This window comes from Andrena cerasifolii, chromosome 8, assembly GCF_050908995.1.
Source record: "Andrena cerasifolii isolate SP2316 chromosome 8, iyAndCera1_principal, whole genome shotgun sequence".
In the NCBI taxonomy this organism is placed as follows: Eukaryota; Metazoa; Arthropoda; class Insecta; order Hymenoptera; family Andrenidae; genus Andrena; species Andrena cerasifolii.
The window spans coordinates 6,086,502-6,107,899 of NC_135125.1; the positions used below are offsets into that span (position 1 = coordinate 6,086,502).

The 21,398-nt window shown below is 49.8% G+C and overlaps 1 protein-coding gene across 4 annotated transcripts in view; it reads right to left on the reverse strand.

Annotated features, from left to right (window-relative positions):
• The window catches only part of LOC143372090 (RNA binding protein fox-1 homolog 2), a 228,523-nt gene that overhangs the window by 121,724 nt on the left and 85,401 nt on the right, over nt 1-21,398 (reverse strand). For 2 of the 4 annotated variants that reach the window (XM_076817995.1, XM_076817994.1), the window contains exon 1: nt 10,635-10,786. The exons of the other annotated variants lie outside the window; for them this stretch is intronic. In XM_076817995.1, the coding sequence (XP_076674110.1) occupies nt 10,635-10,646 (12 nt within the window). In that variant the 5' untranslated portion in view covers nt 10,647-10,786. Of the gene's footprint in view, nt 1-10,634; nt 10,787-21,398 lie in introns of those variants that run through there. 4 annotated transcript variants of the gene reach the window in all.

Consider the following 21,398-nt stretch of genomic DNA (forward strand, 5'->3'; position numbering starts at 1 on the left):
AAAAATGGCTCGAAGAGCTGAGTTAAAGGGAGTCGTTTTCTCGCTGGAATCGTTGTGGCGAACAGAATTAACGGGACCGAAAGGGGCTAGAAAGGGCGAATCGGTAAATTCCCTTGCCAGGAGAACCGCAGGACCGAGGCTTTTATCCCAAGAAAGAAACGTTCACGCGAGGCGAATTTATTCTGACTCTTGTTCTTCCGCGATTTTAACGGTTAAAGGCCGAGCACCGTCGCCGACAAAAAGGACCGGGAAATCTGCAAGGGAAGAGGAGCAAGTTTCCCAGCAACAAATTTCTCTCGCGGGCGAGTAAAGGGAATTTCAGTGGGGGTGGGACGCAAAGTACAAAGTAGCAGTCGAAGCGCAAACTTTTTCGCAGACAGGCCGCGGTGTTCATCGACTGCAGCTCTCGCCGACAGAGTTACACCGGCTAAACTAAAGTTAAACTGGCGCGAACACGTAGCGGGGGGCTCCTGCGCGCCAGCACCGTATAATACACCGCGCCGTTCTCGCGATAATCGCGACGATTAAAGCAATTTTTCCTCCCCCCAGCCCCGCCCGATGAATCTATTTTCGATGCTCGCCGCCATTTTTCGCGACAAATTTCTCCTCGGTCGCGGCGGCAATTAAAACGACGCTCCGAGCGAAACGCGGTGTTTACAGCTGTTCGTTTATGATCGATAAAGTGCCCGCGGGGGAGGTTTAAAGTATCGCGGCGCGGCGAGGAAACTCGAAACGCAAACGAACCCCCCCGGATCGTTTTGTCAGCGACACTTTCGGGGGATAACTGCCCGATTTTGATTAATTTCCAGCGAAATTGGGATCAACCGTTCTCTCGAAAAGCTCGAGTATCGCGTCGATTAATCCCCCTGGATTCGATATTATTCGGGCTTTCCGCTCCGACGTCCGACGATGAATACGCGATTAATTCTATTTTGCAACGGCTACGCGATAACCGGGGCTAGTAATTAAAATTAATTAATCGCGGTAGTTGAAAGGACGATAATGTCGGCTGGAAGATTACCCCGCGTTGTTCGTAAACTGCGGGAAACTTTGCGAGACCGTAAACTATTCGATGCAGCGTTTTTTCTCTTTTTTTTAAATACCGAAACGAGTTTGCAGTTGGGAATTCTTGAGATCGCTGGAAGAAACACGCACGGGCGCGCTTTATTAGCCTGCTAATTACCCTGAACGGTCAACGAGCGATATTTCTGAGGAGGATTATCGAGCAATAAACGTTTCGTTGAAGGGATAGTATCGATATTGACCACACTTGCCTTAATAAAACCGTTTCTGCTCCGTATCAGATAACTCGTAATGAATAACTACTATTGATTAAAAATCTTCTCTCCTCCCACGATTACACCTCCTGTTTTCGCTTTCATGTTTACCCTTAACGCGCCCAAATACCTCCCCCACTAGGCTCTTACTCCGATATCTCACCCACCGCTACATTATCCCCATTGTCATCTCACTCCACCAAATTATTCCTCCCATTCTATCACTTTTATCGCAACAGAACTCCCATCGCATTCCCATCTCATCGTTACTCCTATGCTGCATTTACCCTCTACGTTATCCCCGCACCGCTCCCGCCGCGATATTACCTTCATCCCCGACAGCCGAGATCGAAAATCATCTCCGCTCCTATTTCACGGTCAATTTTCGCGATCCACGGGAGTCTCGGTCCCGCGGCTGCTGGCCAGTTATAAACGCCCGCGATCCCCCGATCTAAAAGCAGACCCCCGCGACGTTCAGACGCGAATCACCCGACCGATGACGAAGGGTTTATATATAATGAGAGCCAAGCGGCAGACGAGGGTTGAAAATCGCGCCTCCTCCGGCTCCCCGTCGACGCGCGCCGTTTAATGAGACACTCGAAAATGTTTAATTGCAGCCAGGGTTTCGCCTGCTGAAAATCCTCAGCAGAAAAATCCCCGCAATTTCGCCCTTTCGAACGCGGCGCACCCTCCAACCTCCCCAATTAACATAAATAAGCGTGCGCGCCGCGGAGCGCGCTGAAAAATCGTCGCGCGTCTGCTTCCGCCGAAGGGAGACCCTGCGAAGCGGGGCGTGTCGAAATAATTCGGTGGATAGATTTTTCAGAAATTATCTCACGGCTCGCTGGCGAGATCCAAGCCGAAAGAGGCGCGCTTTTGCGCAGTGGACGCGAAATTTCATTGGATCGCTGCCAACCGCTGCGGACCTCGCGCTGCACGCGGGGCTCCAGTTGGAGGATCGTCGGGGATTTTCCGAAGCCGGGGAAATTTTGCAGGATGTCATGCGGTCCGTCCATGCGTGGATATGAGAATTTTTTGCGGAATAATGCGGTGGCCTCGGCTTGTTTGCGAGAGACGTACAGGGGGGTTGGTTTGGACACGGTTCTCCATAGAGGACGGGAAAGCGAGACTGGTTTTCACAATTTTTCAGCGGACCAGGTAACGAGGACATTATGTTGAAAGAGTTTGCAGAACTTGTTTAACCGCGAGCGTAAGGGAGCGACGAATTTTCAAACAGGGATCGTCTAAAAACGGTTCAAGTTATCCTTTCAAAGAAATTGCGCGGGGATACGGGAAGGAAATTTCATTTCCTCCCTCTGGTCCTCAAATATTTTCGTTTCGAGTCTCCAAACAGAAGCGCCCAAGGATAGCAGGATCCTTTCAACCGTCGAAGTTAAAAGTTTCAAAGACCTTTATGCAATTCTGATCCGGACGAATTTAAACTCCGGCGCAGTGTTGTATATTCATGCGACCGATGAAATATTTAATTAAGCCAAGGAGAACATCGGCCGCTCCGACCGGTAGTTAATAAAATTATAACGACTCCGCTTAATAAGCAACATTTTCTCGCTTCGCGTCACAGAGAACGTACGATTATATTCCTCGAAATGTCCCGAACTTTATTTCCTCGCTCCGTGCCCATACTGGTACCCGCACGAGATCTTTATACCTAATGCGCGCCGGATATGTCGTTTAATCAAAACGAGCAAGATCAATCGCGCCCGCATCCTCGCGGGCTGTACCCAGCCGCTGATAAACCCGAAAGTTTAGGGAACTCATCATAGACGTCATAGGCTCGACAGTCCCCAAGTCTGATACTATCTACACCCACGTTTCAAGTCCCCCCAAGTCAGCATTCATTAATTTACGAGTACTATCTCTACGAATCGTTGGAAAATAAAATCAAAGCCTACGGACACTGCTCGCAGAGCACGGTTATCCAAATGTTCGAAGCAAGCCACCATAAATTCATCTAAAAAATTATCGGCCCCGTCTCCACGCGATTTTTTTTAGCAGCGCTACGCTCGCATTATTGCGCCACAATATGCTCTAATTATATGCAAAATTTGAGCCAAATCTGTGACGCGCCACCCTCGTGCAATCTCCTCATTAACGCCCGGCGACCGCTCTACGTCGGACGGCTATAGTCCACCCCCAGTAGCGAGGGGGTTGAGCAAGCGAGCGCACAATCAAGAAGCTCGCTGAAGACTGGTCTTGAAATAAACAAGCGAAACGGGCGACAGGCGTTAGAGCATCGATAAAAGCAGACGGTCGTGTGGAAGTTGGCATTCGACTGGGACTTGTGTATATTTCGGTGCCACGTTCGAAAACGTACGGTTGTCGCGGCTGTCGTGGCAGGGTCGAGGCTGCTCCTCGAGGTTCTGGGGTTGCTGGCCTCCGTCGCGTTCGTCGCGGTTAATAATATTCGCTGTCGATTATCGGGCGACTGGAGGGGAGAGTAGGACAATCGATCGCGTTGGTTTCTCTCGCGGCTAACAATTTATCGCTCGTTACCGAACGCGGCAACTCGCGAGCCATTGGCGATGGCTGGTGGAATCGAAACGAAATTAAGCAGAGTGACGCGGGGGTGGGCGACCTCGGAGATCGTGGACAGAAAAGTCTTCGGCAATCCCTCGCAAAATCGTATCGGAGAGCGCGGCTGGTATTCGAAAGTAACGTTTAAGAAGCGAGTTACCTGCGAGAGCGCGCGCGACAAGCTCAGCGACGCGGATTAATACCGAAAATGACGAATCGCCGCTGGCACGTATCAAAGGCAAGGCGAGTTTAAATGCGTCTCGTTACCGAATGGCCTGTCGCGTTTCCACGGATAAATATATCCCCCTTGGACAAGGGGACAGAACCAGCGATCCCGTCGGGGAGGCTCGATTTATTCGTTTCCGCGAGAGGAGCGAAGGTGAAACGTCCACGCGGATAAATGAAGGGCCGGAATCTGCAAATGGACCGCGTCCAGCCCGCGCAACTTTGTCAACTCAATCATCCCCCCAGCGATGGCAAGCTCCGCGCATAGTTAAAACGCCCGAATCGCGGTGGAAAACGAGTACCCAGATCCTCGGACAAATGCGCTCCTTTTCTGGAGCCTCTACAAGCAATTGAAAATAAAGAATGGGGATTCCTTCTCGATTCTGTCCGATAATTTATCGAATTTCCTTTGTATAATCTTCGCAAGCAGGGCTGCAAGGATGGAGAATGGTCCTTTTCTTGGGGCGGGATTGGGTTCGAGAAGGTACGCGCTCGAAGATAGCTCGCAGGCCAATGGAAAAGTCGATGACGGGGATAAACAGATTTGATTCGTGTCCCGATTTAAAGCGACCGGATAAAAGTACGCGGGAAGATTTTCTTCCTAATCGATTTCCTCGGCGAGTAACCACGCGCTGACCCGTCCGAAATTAACCTCGCCAGTTACGTGTCAAATGTCAGGATGTATGACGCCAATCCACGGTGTCGTGCAGTCTTATTGTTGACCGTGAATAATGGCACCGTGTTGCCTCGTCCCTGGCGAGACAATAGCTAATGCGCTGCGCTATTTAATCATCAATCTTAATCCCGGGCCTACGTTATAAGTTAATTCCCTTATCAGTGCATGGACACCAACCGGAGGATGTTCTCGATATTGCATTCTCCCTGGCGCGCTAATTGGGAAACGAAGGGATTACCGTTATTAGCATTCCACGGCGAAAATTTCATACTCCCCGTCGAAACATTAACCAATTTCGCCCGTGCCGCACTCTGAATTCTTCTTCCAAAGCAGCTTTTAATAACAGCATCTCTTAGCTTCCTCAAATAGCCAGTTACATTCGTAGACGAAAAGACCCGGACTTCCTTGCTCGAATGCCTCGAATGCAGCGAGTTTCAGCGACTATTTGAAAAGCGAGCCCCTCAAACATTTGCGCAGACCGCAAACTCATATTCGTCGATCCTGCATCGCGAAGAGTAGACAAAGAATAGATACGTTTCTTCCCGCCGGCAGCTTTCTAATCAAACAACCCAGCTGTTTCATAATTTTCCGTCAACATTCCGTCGATACGATTTTCTATCGCCGCGCCACTTTTTATCGCGCAAGATAATATCCCCCTCTGCTCTTCCTTCGGGGATAGAATCAGGGGACAATGGGAACGGAGGAGTTTTCTTCAAAGAGAAGAAGAACCGCGAATAATAATTCCTCCCAAGCGGAGAGTTAAGCGTATTCATAAGTGATAATTTGCAACAAGAGCGATTCAACGGTGAAAAAACAATGGCCGGGCATGCGGGAAAGGCCTTGACACGTATTCACCGAGCAAATTAACGGCGTCGAGCGTAGTTTAAAGCTTAAAGTGATACTTCCTCCCATTTCGCGCGCGTTGTTCCCTCGATTTACGCGAGACACGTGAAATATCTCTTAATATCCGAACCCGCCGCGTAATTAATCGTTTTCTTCGTTACCTGACCGGCCCGCTTCTCTCCTCCAACAGAATGGAGGATATTCCCCTTCCCGGAGGATGCAAGAGTAAACAGTTCTCGTAACGTCGAACGCGACTCTCTCCGTCGTGCATGCGTTCCCGAGAATTCATGCATGCGTTCCGGAGAATTCGTGCATTCGATTATCACCTGTTTAAGGTTTCAATCGAACCAACGTACTCGATTTCACGTTCAGTGGAATCTAAGCTATTCTCCGGGTAAGTCGAGGGAACGCACGCTCTTAAATTCGATCGGCGAATAGAGGAATCGAGCTGGTCGCGCTGCATTGTCCCTACGGCTTCGTCTTAGGTAAATGAAACTGCGCTTCCGAGAGAGATTCGAGGACCCCTTCGATCGATCGAACGGAGCAGAACGCGTCACCTGCACGTACGTATTCTCCTAAGAGGGCTCGTCAATTTCGCGACAATTTCTCTGCGCGTTCTACTACAAAAGAACTGAGTACGCATGTGCCAATATCTCCAAGCATGGAGTTTAAGATTCTTCGTCTCAACCACTGTAATTCTGCACTGAATACCCAAAATACAGAGTCGAAGAACCTCCTCGTCGCTCATTGCGATTTCGCTGCCTCAGTTTTCGACTAATTGCAATTTCCATTGCACTGGATGCAGCGCCGTGCATTCGGTGCGCTGTAAGGCGACCGAGAATGCCGTGGAACTGTCCAAAGGCTATAAAAGGGAACGCGTGATCTTTAGAACTCCCGTTAGCACGCGACCGTACGTAATTTCGCGTGCATGACCCCCGGTTCGAGGGTTCAAAACCGAGAATAATAAAAATAGCTTGTGTTCGATCGGAATCAACCGAACAACCCCGATCCAGGAGAGGTGAACGGACTTTGCCAGCGGAGATGCAGATGGAGAGTCGTCAAGATTTATTCTAACGGTTTCAGGCGCAAGTTTCGATACAGCTGAAACGATCTCGCATTCGATAGCTGTTTCGCAGAAAGCAAAGCCGTTTCCCGCTGCGCGAACTTCTCGATTCCAGTCTGTACCAATCAGGAAGATTGCTCCGCGAGAAGCAACTTTCAATTCCGCCGGAAAGCTGAAGTTAAGCCGAATCCTGAATTCGAAGCTGAACGTTTCGAGTCTCATTTGCTAACTGGTATCGGGCGCGATTTAATTCGCCGAGATTAAAATTCTTAGCTAAAAGTGCACGGCTGGCAATCGGATTCAGAAGCAAGATGCTAACGATAACAGAGTCGTAATGGATTCAAGGCACGTGAACGGAAGTGTCCATGCGCAGCTATCGATAATAATATCAAAGATGCGGTTAGCCGTGGAAAAACGCATCGATTAAGCGACCCCGGGGCAGGAGTATCAGTAGCAAGGTGACAGTGCAAGGACAATTTACCTAAGACCCGAGAAAAACAGATCGGTTCGATGGGGGACACTGTCGACTGAACTTCCCAGGCGAAGTCGGGGAAACAACGCCGGGGAAGAAGTTTAAAAGCTGCGGGACAATTATAGATGAAATAAACCAACGACGATACCGTTGCTAGAATGCCGGAGAGAATTCCTCCAACTGTGAATACCGTTTCATTTTTCGTTCCCAGAACACCGCTTGGAAAATTCCCCGACCTATTCTTCTTTTTCCATTGCTGCCCGGGCGGCAGTTAAATTATGTGCAATAAAAGTAAGGATTTATGGAACTGCCTAATGAATTACCACTTGAAATTGCTGCCGTACCTAAGACGGTAGAATGGCCGAAGGGAGCTCACATTTAAATAACAGAGGACCTATTATCTCAAATCTATAGGAAAGCTTCTTCAAACCTACCCAAACTTAATCACGAATTTAAGATCGTCCCACAATTATTTACTAAACTACCAAACACCACCGTCGATCCGACCCTGAAGCCCCTACAAGCTACCTCTCACCCACCCCACCAAAAATACTCCAACACATCTCACAACACATCCACCCAGTGTTTCATCCATTCCGCTCCCCCCGAAAAAGACCAAATTCTCGGTCGTTTCGGTGACACGGCCGCAATTACGCCCGAGTACGATCCCCCCCGAGCGAATTTGCATCGGCGACAAAGGGAGGGGGGGGGGGGGGAGAACAGAGCGCGAACCCCCTATGTCCCTGCTTAAGGGCCAGCCGATGGGAGCGATCGATCGGTGGAGCTCGCTTCGAAATAAAGTACCGACGCCGGAAGCTGGAAATAGCCCCCACCGTCCTATATTTCGATATATACGCGACGTCGCTGGCGAAACTGCGTCGCGAGTAGGCGAGCACCAGGAGGGTAGGAGATCCGTCGTCGCAGCGCGGAGGGGTGGAAAAAAAAGATTAGCGACGAATCAACGCCCGACGCAAGTGCTTCGAGATGACGTTGGGGCTCGCGAGAATCGTCCACTTCGACTTGTTCGAGCTCCATTGACCGTCAGCCTGCACGGGGAATAATATTGAAACGGCAAGGGTGGGTTGTACAGGAGGGTGTGCGCGACTCGCGCTAAGGCGCTTGACCCAAAAAGCTTGACTTTTATTTCGCGAAAGGCTGCTCGCCATCGCGATCCGACCATTTTTTTTTTCCGCCTCTTTTATTCGCTTATGTATTCTCGCAGGGAATTGGCAGCGGTAATACCCCGATGGATTAGCGTAGTCGAATAATATCCCGCGAGGTCGTGGCGGTGTATAATCTCTTTTGAAATGCTTTCTACCCCCCGCTCGGTGTGCCCGTGCGTGGAGAAGTTTCTCTTTTAACCGCCGCGAACCGCTCGCGTTCCCCTGTCGAGCGAAAAGCTCCCGGCTCTCGGTTTCCCCCTATTCCTCCCTTCTTTCGGAGCGAGGAACATTTTGAGCCAGCGTGGAAATTAACCGGGAGTCGATGGGATTTCTGAGCGGACGGGAGATGCATTGTGTTGCGAAATCGATTGCGATTGTTCGATTTCCAACGACGTTTCTTTGTGCTCGGGATAGTTTAAATCACGTTCGCCGCGGTTTCGATGCGTTTTTGTCTGAGCATGGAAAAAGGGCGAAGTTTCGATGCTGAATAACGTGTACGAAACTTCGACGTACACTGTTGGTTAATCTGCGTACTATTGTTCGCAATAACTACACGCTTTAATCGCTTTTCCCGTGTACAGAGGATTTCCAGTGGATCCGATAGGATCAACCGTCTCTCCCCCTATTTTCTATACAGGGTATCGCCATTAAAATACTTTCTAACGATCGTTTATAGGTACACAGATTCCCAGCTTATTTAGCGCAATTTATTCGGAGAACAGCTGTTACACCGAAAAGAGCGATAAAATCGGTTCAGGTGTTCCAGATACGCTCGAAATGTTTATATAAGGGGCGAAGAAGAAATAGTGACGAAGCAGGTAATCCTCCAACGTACGCATTAATGTCAATTAATTGGAGCAAGGAATCGAGCTCAACGAAACGTAAAGACGCAATATTTTCGCGCCAGAAGGCACGTGCCTTCACTCGTCACCGAGACCGTATGCTATCCCGTAATCAAGATCGTAACATGTAATTCCACGTTGCAGCTAAAGTTCAAATGCAGCTCCGTCTGAAAGCGCTGATGAATAATACCCTCCCCGTTGGAACCGGAACGCACCTAAAGACCGAAATATTCGGGCTGAAATATCGTGGGGCAATAAATCAAGCAAGCTGAATCCCCGATTTGCAGAACCTCGGTCGCAGGGAACAAAAACGGCGCGCTCCGACCCACCGAGGACGAAAGAAAACGGTCAGCTTTTATTGTGCGCGAAATATAATCCGCCAGGGCCCCACAGCTGCGAAGAAAGGGAATTTCGGATCGCGGGGGAGCCTGTTCATGCCGGGAAAGCCCTGTGCTCGAATGACTACCTACCTAGGGCAGTGAATGCACGCGGGCGCTATACCTGCACCGAATTCAGACGGACAAACGAGGACGAAAGCGAACGCGATTGCTACGCGGCTGTTTTGCCACGTTATCTAAACCAGCGGCTCATCGATGGAATTTAGATAAAATAACACTGAATATTATGTGCAAAAATAATGCGTAGTACACGACTATAATAAACATACATATAGCCCAACGGTGGATAGTAAATATTGCTGAAAAGCGAATTATATTGCCGTAGCATTAGTTTATTACGGACACAAGAATGTAACATCTAACGAGGTAATAAACACGCTAAAGAAATACGCCAGGCAACGTATTTACTTTCACTCCAAAGTGCCCTCTGCCCGTGTCCCTCGCCAAGCATCCTAACCTCACTTTCGCGGAAGCGTCTCTTAAAGCGATAGATAATCGGACAAGGTCCCCCGAAACGCATGTTTTGCTACTATCTCGACGACCAAGGCTGATCTCCGCACTTGATATCGTTGAAACGATCACACAATTGCGGCTTCCAGTGCTACGCGTTTTCTCCCTCTCACTGGCAGCCTCCCGGCGGAGACGGACATAACCTCAAACGCGACCGCGTTGAACGAAATGTATACGAAAAACGTTGCTCTAAAATCCTTTAACCCCCCCTCGGAACTAAAGGCGGATGATTGATAAAGCTTCTGTCAGCCGGAGATACGAGAAATACGACCGCCTTCGAGCGGCCGAGCAAAAGGACGCGTCGCAGGGACAAGACACTGTGCTGCGCGTCTTTTATTATTCCGGGCACGCTTTCCATCGCGATGAGAATCGATCGAGAGTTATGTTTGAGTTGTCGAATCGCGAAATAGAAATGATTCAATCGTTTGCACGGGTTGAAAATAGAAAGTAAGCATGGACCCTGGCGCCTCATATCGAACCGACGCCTTCGAACGTTTCCAGCCAGGAGAGGGTAGAGAGCGACGGAGACAGACGCCTCCCTCGCTCGCTCTCTCCCTCTCCAGCCTGGCATACAGAGCATAGACTCCCGGTGAACGCACGGTATTCATGAAAAATGTATCATTCACTTACGGGGTAGTACATCCCTTGCGGAGGAAGAAAAAACGCCCCAGAGCCCCACAGTTTGAGGCCGTTTTGCTCCACCGTTGTGCGAGAAAACAAATCCAACACTCCGTACCTCCTCCCCCTCCACGCCCGCCACTCCACCACCTCCTCCTCCTCCGCTGCTCACCTCCTCCTTCTCTCACTCTGTGTTGTCCCTTCTCTCTTTCTCGGTTTCGTGCACTGTACGCGACCCGTGTAACCGGCAAGCTTCTCTTCGTCGCACGTATTATTTCTATGTACGTGTATACGCGTGCTGCACGTACGTATGTGCTACCGTATGTGTGGCCTGCACACACACGCGCTGGCTGGAATACACTGGCGTGTAACGGTAGAGAGACCCGTGCGGTGTTTTTTCACGCGCAAACCGCACACGGAGATGGGCGCGCGCGCGCCTACACACACACGCACTGAAACGGACCGACGAGACGACGCACCGATCAAATCGAACGACGACGATGGCTATTCGAAAGCTCTATTCACGCGCGCACACGTACGAGTGGGACCTCGCGTACTCGGCGACCACACGAACCGCCCGCGGAATGTCCTTCTGTTTTTCCCTTTGTCCTTTACCTGCTACTTCTCCCTCTGCTTCTCACTGTCGCGCTCTCGGTCTGGCTGTCTTTCTTTATCTACTTCGTCCTATCGCACGCGTTCTCTCTTTTGCAAAAACTCACGACCGCCACCGTGCGTGGTCCCTCTGCGACTGATCACTGACGGTCCCGCTCCCAGCCGGCGCCATCGGCGCGCGCCGCCATTGCGCGGCCAGCGCCGCGCGACGGCCATCATTCGCACTACGGGAATCAAACGACCGAGGCGCACACGCGACAATGCCTCCCCGGCGGCGCAATTTTATTTCGCGAATTCTGCTTCGGTTAACGAACAACGATTACTAAATAACGGCTAATCATTTTTATGAAATTCCGTAGTCCCTGCAACTATTATTCGCTGATAGCCAGCACGGTACTACGGTCACTCGTGGCCGGATTTAGTCGGACGAAGCGCATTCGAACAGAAGTTTATTCGCGCATATCGCTGGATAAATATTTAGCCTAATAAAACCAAACGAATGTATAAACCACAACGTCAGGATTTGCTTGATAAATTCCACCATTCTGCTTCGTTCTTTAATCGTCCCTTGGCTCCTACGTTTAATCGCGAAATTTATGGAAATATAAAACGTTTCATTTCCCGCGAACCGTTCGTTACATTTATTACCCGCGCAACGTTGATGCCAGCCCCGCGATAGTTTGATGCAATATGATAGAAGATTTATGCCAACGATTTACCTTCCCCCTACCCGTTTTTTTTATGCTCATACGATTTGCTTGGCGGGCAGCAAAAATGGGTTCATCGAACAGAAATTAAAATAATCGAGTTGCGTTTAATCGTTTTTCGATTACCCCTTCCAGCGGCCCACTGTTATTCTCAGTTTCGCGTATTCTCTTTGCCCTTGAATATGCGCAGAGATATAAATTTGCAACGATTAAGCATTGCGGGTGAATATCTCTCACTTTTTTATAGCAGCGCATGACTAACTCTTTGTGTCGCGATTGGTGTTTGCCTTTTCTGTCCGCGCTTGCGAAATGCCAGAGCCTCGCGCGCAGCCTGCACATGTTCCCGAGCTGCGTATCTTGTTTCACGTGGAAATAAATCAATTCCTCTCTGATCTTTAGGTTGCTCGAAAATCGAGAGAATCTATTGCAGCGGGGAACCTCGTGTGTTACTCTTTACTCGTTTTATGTTACGGAGCTAGCTACTGATGTATCGATCCGTACTCTCGACTCCGCTCCTATAATTAAGGCGATTTTTCACGGGCAAAGGATAGAATAACATTTCCCGCGCTTCCTTTTATTCCGTTCTTTTTAATGCGACGGCGGTGCACCGCGAAAATCGACCATTGGTCCGTGAATGAGTCGGGTTCCAGCGCCCCGTCGCCGCGTATAATATCGAAGCTTCGTTATTGCGCCCGCGGCGCCCCGTTATTACGCATATATTAGCGTGCAACAGAGAGATACAAGGAAATGAAACCATTATCGAAGTGTACAGAACGGATCCCGATTCGGAGGGTAGCTCGTGCCACGCGAGATTACTCGCCGCGATCCGTCGCGAAATTATCGTTACGAGTGCAATCCCCCGTTCAGGGGAAACTTTATTATTCCCCAGAACACGGTATTACCTCTCCGCCCGTCCTATCAGAATCTCCAGCGACAGGCGGACGCAATCCGGAGACTTAACGGGCGACAAATGAGTTGCATACCGAGCACTCGAGTTCCTATAACCCAATGACTCGAGGATGACGACGAACACGAGTTCCCAGAAGCTAGGATGTTACTGGCCATCGAGGATGCTGTAGACACGCCGAAGCTCCCCGGGAAACACATTTATTCCCTCCCAGAAAACGTGCCAAGGATATCGCGTCGCTGCGCAAAGGGTTGCTGCCTTTCTCCCAACGCCCGGCATTAATTATTCAAGTAACAAAGCCTCGTCGGCGCTCGTTACCGCCCGCGCACCGCTTTCCACGCGTCTGCGAGAGCATTCTCGCGACGCGAGCATATCGAGATGCTCGCAGAAATCCTGCGTAAATCACCCGCCTCTAACCTTTGATTTATGCGGAGGACGGCGAGCTTCTTGCGCATCCTCCGGCAAAAATCTCCGGCTACGTGCACCGTCGAAACTTTCACGATTTCCATTACGCCTATGCCATCCGCGATCGTTGCCGCAATCTCTGTCTACGGGACACGTGGTCGGGAGACCGATCGAAGCGCGGATAATTGCGGGACGATCGCGGCGAGGATCGAAGGAGCGGATCGTTGCGAAACCCCGGCCACGTTCTGTTCGACTGTTTCGCACAGCTGCGCCAGACTCCAGTCGCGAGAGACACAGGAATGGGCACCGCTGACGAGGGTGGAAAAGTTCCGGGGAGCAAAGTATCGGAGACAACGAAATCCCGACAATTTATATCCCTGGAATACCGCCAGGATCCGACTGCTGTGTCTGTCGGCCGCAGGGAAACGGCGGAACGAAAAATGTCAAACAGGAGACCGCGACAGTCTGCGCGCTAGGTGGAAAATCGCGGGGCTGTGCCAGCCAGGGTGGGCGATGACGATACGTTTTATTTAATCAGAACGGAGAGGAGAGTAGCGTTTGGTTCTGCCGGTGTGTCTGTACAAGGTGATTCTTACGAAGCGAGTGACGCAATTGTTTTCGCAGCTCAAGGGTTGTAAAGCGCAATGGAGAGCGACAGCTTGAGGTGAGAACAGGAAATGAATTCGATACACCGATGGTTCACCTGCGAAACACGAAATGGAGTCTCAAAGGCCCCATGAAACGTTCCTCCACGAATAGTTTCACAGCCAGTAGCGACGAATTCACGGTTACTTTCATTAACGCCGATATTTAGACTTCGACCTGGCGCTCAAAGGGCGATTGTGCTCGGAAACGACTCGTAAAAACCACCGAGCGCCCTAAACGGATCTTTTGCACCCTGAATGCCGTTCCTTTGATGGTTCTCTCTCGCACCAAGGTCGATTAACTATGAGAGCGTTAAGGAGATTTCGCGGAAACGTTGAAGAACACGATTCTCGAGGGTGTCCGTCGCGCTCGTTCGTGTCGATAATGCACAGCGTTGTGCTTCCTTCGAGAGCGTGTGTACGTCTGGACGTAGCGATGATTCGGGGCGATTAAAGTCGCATCAGGAGAGGGAAAGCGCCGCCAGCTCCAAGAATCCTGGTCATTTCGTTAAGGAGACTAGGCAGGCGTATAAGCGTTCCGGGGTGCAGCTGTATTTTCAGTACGCGGCCGCGAATGTGATCTCACTAAACAAGTCGAGCAGACGTTTAGAAGCAGTGTAAATACACGCGAGAGAGGAAGTGCCTGCTGGGGCACTTCGCGGCATAGAGCGAATGGAAAATTCGCGAAAGGAAGGCCATTAGAGAGGATCAAGAAAGGCAAGAGAAGAGAATCAGGGCCTGATCTAGGGGGTGCAAAGGGCGACTGCCCAGAGTGGCAAATTTGGGGCGGCAAAATTGGCGGAAAGAGAAGATTAAAATCAATAAAGTGTTTGCGTTGTCCTTTTATCGATTTTTCAAAATGTTTGATAAGAGTTGTGTCTTTTCTCCAGGGGATTGGAGCAGACGAATTCTTTATTTACTCCTCTCCGATATCAAAATACTTGCTCCGGCTGCTTTTTTTATAAATAAAAATTCTTTTAATACTGTCAAACTGTGATCTGTCATTTGCAACAAACCCCATATTTCTAGCTTTCCATTTTCATATAGAGAAAAATTCATAAATACTGCTTAATTTTCGGGCAAAGAAAGTACTGTGCCTCCTTCGCACCGGGCCATACGATATAATATTTTGTCAGTGATGAAAAATTGAGAATTGGTACTTATTAAAAACATTTCATTCGTCTGCTCTTATAAAATAAAAGAAAATTCAAATGATAAAAACAAATTTGGAGCAGTGGAGCAGTAAAAGTTTTCTGTGCTCCGGCTCCGATCCTGCTCCGGGCAAAACCCCACTGCTCCGCGCTCCTCTGTTTTTTTTTCTATTTAAAAAATACGTGAGTACCTACCTCCTACTCTATATATTTGATTTTATGTCGTTACTGGTTTTTTACTAGTATTCATTTTTTTTTATAAAACAAGAGGCTTCTGTTATTCAACAAATACCTACTTACAAAGAAATTTCGCTCACTGTGAATAATTATATTTCAATATAATTATTTATAATTACCTAAATATTAAGGGCGGCAGAGATCATTCTCGCCCAGAGCGGCGGAAGAGCTCGATCGGGCCCTGACGAGAATCTCCAGTAAAAATATAATCGCCGAAGTTATCCGCGGCCGTACTTGAATAATCCCTAGCCAGATGACTGCTCCCTTTGGTGGAAGCAGCATCCCCATGACAGATCATCCTGTGTTTATAGGGAACGAGGCGTACGCCGCACCTACAATCAACCTGCGAGGCTGGTCGATCTACAGGGGATACTATCCCTCTTCGAATCACCATAGAAACGAAGGGACGAACGCGAGAGGGTGCAAGAGCCATGGTGCTTGGAATAACGCGACTCGACGCCCTTCTCGACGGAAATGGATCTCCATGATATTACTTCGCGATAACAGGCGGGGATAAAACGTAACGATACGATCGCACTGTTGCGACAGCAGCTGAGTCGAATGCACGGCTGGGAATGCACGATTCCTGTACCAGGAGACGTTAAATCATTCAGCGAGAGCCGGCTCGAGCGGAGACTGCCGTCTCCGCAACACTTCATCCCGAATTAAATCCTTTTACTCCGATTAGACCCGCCGTATTTCTGCGAGAAGCAGACGTTACGTAAATTCCTGGGGACGCTGAAGAATACTGGATCGCTAACTTCGCTTACCAAATGTAACGGGTGAATCTGAGCACGTGGATAATTCCAGGGGGTGGGTTCAGGAGGTCTGAGCAATAAGACAGGTTCGCGTGAAATGGATATCCACATTATCTATCCGCAACAATCTTTCTTACCACGGGCCTAATTCTCTTTCTACTCGGCATCAAAATCTCCTTTCCATACCGGCACACTCGACGTCTAAATTTGAATCCTCCTTCGCCTATATTTCTGCTCACTATTATAATTCCCTTCCACCATATCCGAGGGCTAAATTCGTTTCCTGATTTTAAATGTAAATCTCGACGATGTATATTTCTACACTACTCCTAAGCCACCTTTATATTCCTGCTCTTCCTTGTCTCGTCCCTGTCTGCCCATCCACTGTTATGCTTTCCTATCTCCATGCGCCAGAATAATAAAAAAAAGTCTCTTAATAAATTGTCTTCTAATTTTTCTGTTTTCACTTTTCTTCCCTAGCTTTAGTTTTAGTTCTAGTTATTTAGTTAGGCTTCTAGCAGTATTTTACCGCAGCCTCGCCTTTTACTTCGCTATTCTTCGTGTACTACTGTTCTTTGTATATTCCAAGTAATAAAGACGAATAATAATAATAATAATTAGCGATCCGAAATATTATACTCGACAATGCGCTCACGATTCTACGTAGTAATGAATTCATGCTGCAAGGCTATATCCATTGACACGAGAGTCGCTCTTGTTATATCCCTACTCTTTGTCCAGTACAGAATGTGTACCTCGAATACCGATCTCGAGCGTGCGATGCAAGAGGCAGACGAAAATACAGCCCTGTATACGATTCTATAACGAGCGAGGGGTGCTTGGGCGAGTCGCGTCGCCTCGTGAAATTGCCTATCGACTTGCCGGCTATCCTCTTTTCACAGTGCAGCCTCCGCTGGTGCAGTTTCAAGTGCACTCGGGGTGGCCGCGTATTTTTAGAACCCTCTACGCGCGTTCGTAGGTGCGTTGCAGCTGGAGCGCACATGCGCCCGCTGTTTTCACATAAGTCCTCGCGGCACCATATAAATGTTTTACGGTTGACCTCGCTGTGGGGGCAGAAGAACACGAGCAGGAGCCGCCGCGAGGGCGAATTTATTGGATCTTCCAATGTCTATATAAATTTATATAAACCCCCAATGCCTTTTCGTTTCATTAGAAAAAAAGGAAACAGCCTGCAGCGGTACGTTCGCGAGTCTCCTGCTACATTCCCACGGAGTTGAATTGGGACAAACTGTCCAAACCTGGCCAGATTTTCGGGGGAACTTTAGGACCAGCGAAGCAGGATTTCGAATACGTTTCTGGATTTTATTTTCCCCTCGATATCGCGAGGATCCTGGGGCTGGTTCGTCGTTCGATCTCCACCGCGACCCTTTTCCCCCGAAGGCAGCGAGCAAGCTGGCACGATAGGACGGAGGTGATGGTCCAAACTTCACGGCTGACATCTCGGTTTATAGGTCGTCTTCGATTTTCCCGAATCTCGCCGGTTTTTTTACGAGAGCGCCGGGAATAGCGACGTCATGCGCCGCGGCGGAGGAACGGTTCTGCAAGTGGGTCCCTCCAGAAGGGGGAAAGACAAAAGGGCGGAACGAATTTGATAAAACGAAGGGCTATCGAAGGATCAGGCCAATTCCTCGGATTTTATCCCCGGCTGCCAGCTTATCGTGACGGATACCATCGAGCTGAGTAGGATCGCTGCCGGGTGACTCGTAAAATATTCGTGAAAAAAACGCGATGCTAATGAAGGAGCTCGGTCCGGGGAGAAGTTTTCAGGGGAAGGGGGATCGTACGTTGAAGCGGGCGATATTGTCGCTCTTCATTTGCATGGGGCTTGTTAAAAGGCAATAAAGCCTGGACTCTGAATAAAACCTCGCGGCCAAGAAATGGGATCGCTTATCTTTATCCTTTCATTAGCTTATGCCGCTGTGGAAGTTGGGAGGAAATTGAAATTGTCCCGGGCTGTTGCGCAACCGTCTGACGTCCGCGTGGCTCGCTGTCCTTGAGGGACAGGTATACGCGTGGACGTTAACAGGAGACCGCGGAGCAACGGCGGGCGATAAGATGAAGCGTTTAGATTTATCACCGCGGAATACGGTTCGCCCTGATCGACGTCGTTCGCCCGGGAGCTCGACGTTACACCCTAAACCTCTGGAAACTGCCTACTCCCGACGAGGGTGAGCCCTGAAGAGAGGGGTTTCCATGACGACTACGAGAGAGCGAGAGAGAGAGAGAGAGAGAATCGCAGCGATAGCCGGGGCTAACCAAGGCCCTCTGGCGAGACTTTCACGCGCAGAGACCACGTCGAGCGACGGACAAAGGCCGCGAAATATTCGAATCACGAAAATTCGTTGTCACCAGCGCCAGGAGAAGCCGGAGTAACACCCCCTCGAGAGAAAACCGCCATTTCCTTATCAAACTCTTCGCAGGGAAGGTGGATGCAAATTTTTCCAGCTTCTGAACGCACGAGCTTCAACGCTCGAATTTATACCCGCGCCGGTTGAAGCAGTTGCAAAAAGTGCCGCCCACTTAAGTCGGCCATCCCCGACTTACGGCCGAAAATAATTGTTAACCCCTCCCGCGCCGCCGTCGTGGAAATTTTCGAGCGTCGCTGGAAGTGCACTTAAACAAATTCGTCGAAAATGCAGCCCCGCGCGCCTTAATGAGCGTCGGGTTTAATAGGTACGAGGTATTACGATCGTAAAAGGCTCGGGAGTCGCCGCGGCGCGTCGCGCCTCGGAGTTTTACGTTGGAAGCCAATTTATCCCTTCAATTTTAACTCGTTGTACTCGGGACTGGCCCCGGGGGTACACAGGAAATTGTCAATAAAACGTGGCAAATATTTTATCTGCCGCGGGGACAGTTTCTGATAAAAACCTCTGCCCCTGCGAACCGCTGCTTCGTCTGATCTCAGATACTTTTATGGCTACGGCGGACATCCTGCTGCACGTTGAATGGACTCGGAGCTTTTCAAGCGCATCCTCGAATCTTATTCGCTTAACCCAGGATCCGTCTGAACGTTTGTACAATGTCCGGAGCTTCGCCAATTTGTAAATGCACTTTGCTGTTTCCTTAGAGGTGGCTCGCTGAGACGATCACCGAGCAACCGCACCGGCGGAGAAGCGAAGAGCAACGGAATATGGCGAGGACGTGGGATTAATGAAGACACGTCGCGGCGAAGAGAAACGAGACGCCTCCAACAGACAGAGGAAGGGGGGGGGGGCTACCTCTTTATTTTAAAAACGAATGAACGCGAGCAACCGGACGCCATGGCGAATCGGCTCCCGCTAAGGTCAGGGCCCGCGTTTCGAGGCATTCAAAATAAAATCCAGCGGAGGATAAAAAGAGCCGCGGCGAATTCCTGGGAGTCTGCATCGCGGGGCGATCACGAAAATAAGAAACGCCGACTAAAATTACCTTCCACTAATTTCGGCCTGCTCTCTCCCATTACATACTTCTGTAGGCAGCGCCAGTGGCCCGGGCTAGCCGAGTCCCGGAAGATTTAGAGAATCCCCAATCAGATTTCGTTGGAATTAATAATTCCGATTAACCCTTAACTGGTATACTGTTTTTGGCAAACGTGGCTGGTATACCGGGGTCGTGGCAGACCCCAAATAAAGAAGGACACAGAAATTTGTAAAGTCGACCCTGAATCAACCTCTATGAATATTTTGTTCTTAGGTAATGCGTAAAATAATAGAAACCTAGAAAGTTAAGCTATTATTATAAAATTAATTAGAAAAACAGTTTACGAGCTTAGGCAACCAAAAATTTTGCTGCGAACTTTGCGTGCCTGGGGTCATGAGCGACCCCAAGATACCAGCTAAGGGTTAAAGATTACCCGGGGACTGAATCTGAGGAATCATTTCGGGCGAGATCGCACCCGCTGAGAATGTCCTATGAATAATTAACGGCCTGGAGAAACTAGAAGGTACGTAGCTGAGAACATCCACGTCGGGATAGTGTCCTGAAACTTCGGGCCGAAACTAGAACGGCCCCGGAATGAAAATTCGAGGGATGTCCCACTGGGGACGTTGGGTAACCATTCAATGGCGAATGCTTGACAATCGAAATCCATGCGTGTCGCAGCCCGATTCGTCGTTCCGGATGGGTGTTTCGGGAATATCTTATTCCGCGCGGTGGATCACGTAACCTGGCGAACAACGGGCACGCGATGACCCGTTGGCCGGAAGCGTTCCGTTTTCGGCGCTGCTCCCATCGATTCCAGCTGACTCCCCGGCGCAGAAATATTACGCGACGCCGGGTGCTTCTGGTTCCCGTCACTGACAAATCGCGGCCACGTCTGTATGTTTCTCTTCCGACGGGCACGCAGCGCGGTCCACGGAAACGCGAGCACATACAGGCCATCGACGCGGGCGTAAACATCGTCGGATGTGTTTAAACGTTCCACAGAGTCCGGGAGTTTCGCGCGCCATCGCCAAACAGCTCTGTACGATTAGAGCGAACCTCCAAGAACCACTACGAGCGCCATGCTCGCCTCCTTTTGTGTGTATCCGAGGGAGCAAGTTGGGGGTTAACTCGACTGCATAGGAAACGTACACACACGGCCGGAAGCCGCGGCGATCCCGGGTGTTTCGATTCGATCGATCAATGAGGAGAGTGTGGACATTCCGCGAAGCATCCGGGAACGTTCTAAATTGTAAGCGGACGTCGAGGGCTGTTGTGCGAGATGAATGCGACGTCTTTAAAATGAGAACGATAACCTCTGCTAGCCGAGATTAGGCGAGGGCATCGCGTCAATTAGTGGGTTATTTTTGAACTCTGAATCGGTAGATATGTTCGGTTGGGAGTTCGAATGCCTAGGGACTCCTGTACGATGATTAAGGGTGTCTAAGTAACGAACAGTCTGACTGACCGAGCATTGCTTTCTGTTGAATAACCGCGGCTGAAGATCAGGAAACACCCTCGATGAAAACATCGGTATCTGAGAAGTTTGTAATCTTCGGCGTCCAATGGAGAGTTGGCTTGACTCCCCTAGATTTTGTGCCGGGGAAAAAGGAAACACGGTAAAGTGGAGCAGGAAATCTATAATCTTCTCCCCCTTCCCTTATCGCGCATCGCGTTTTCCCCGGAATATTTCGCGGCACGCGATCCCGTTCACGTGGGGACGGCGTTTAAAATGGCGAACAGATGGAATTCTTTCGAGTGCCTCGATACCGGCGATTATTTCGAGACCGCAATCCTGCGGGACCTCTTGCAGCCGAGGAGCATCCCCTTCGGCCGTGAGGATCGAATTACAGGGCCGTATCCTGGCAGCGATTCAATTTTCCAGCTAAATATACCCGCGACGTATGTTTGGCGAATCGGTTGTTTCAGACTTGT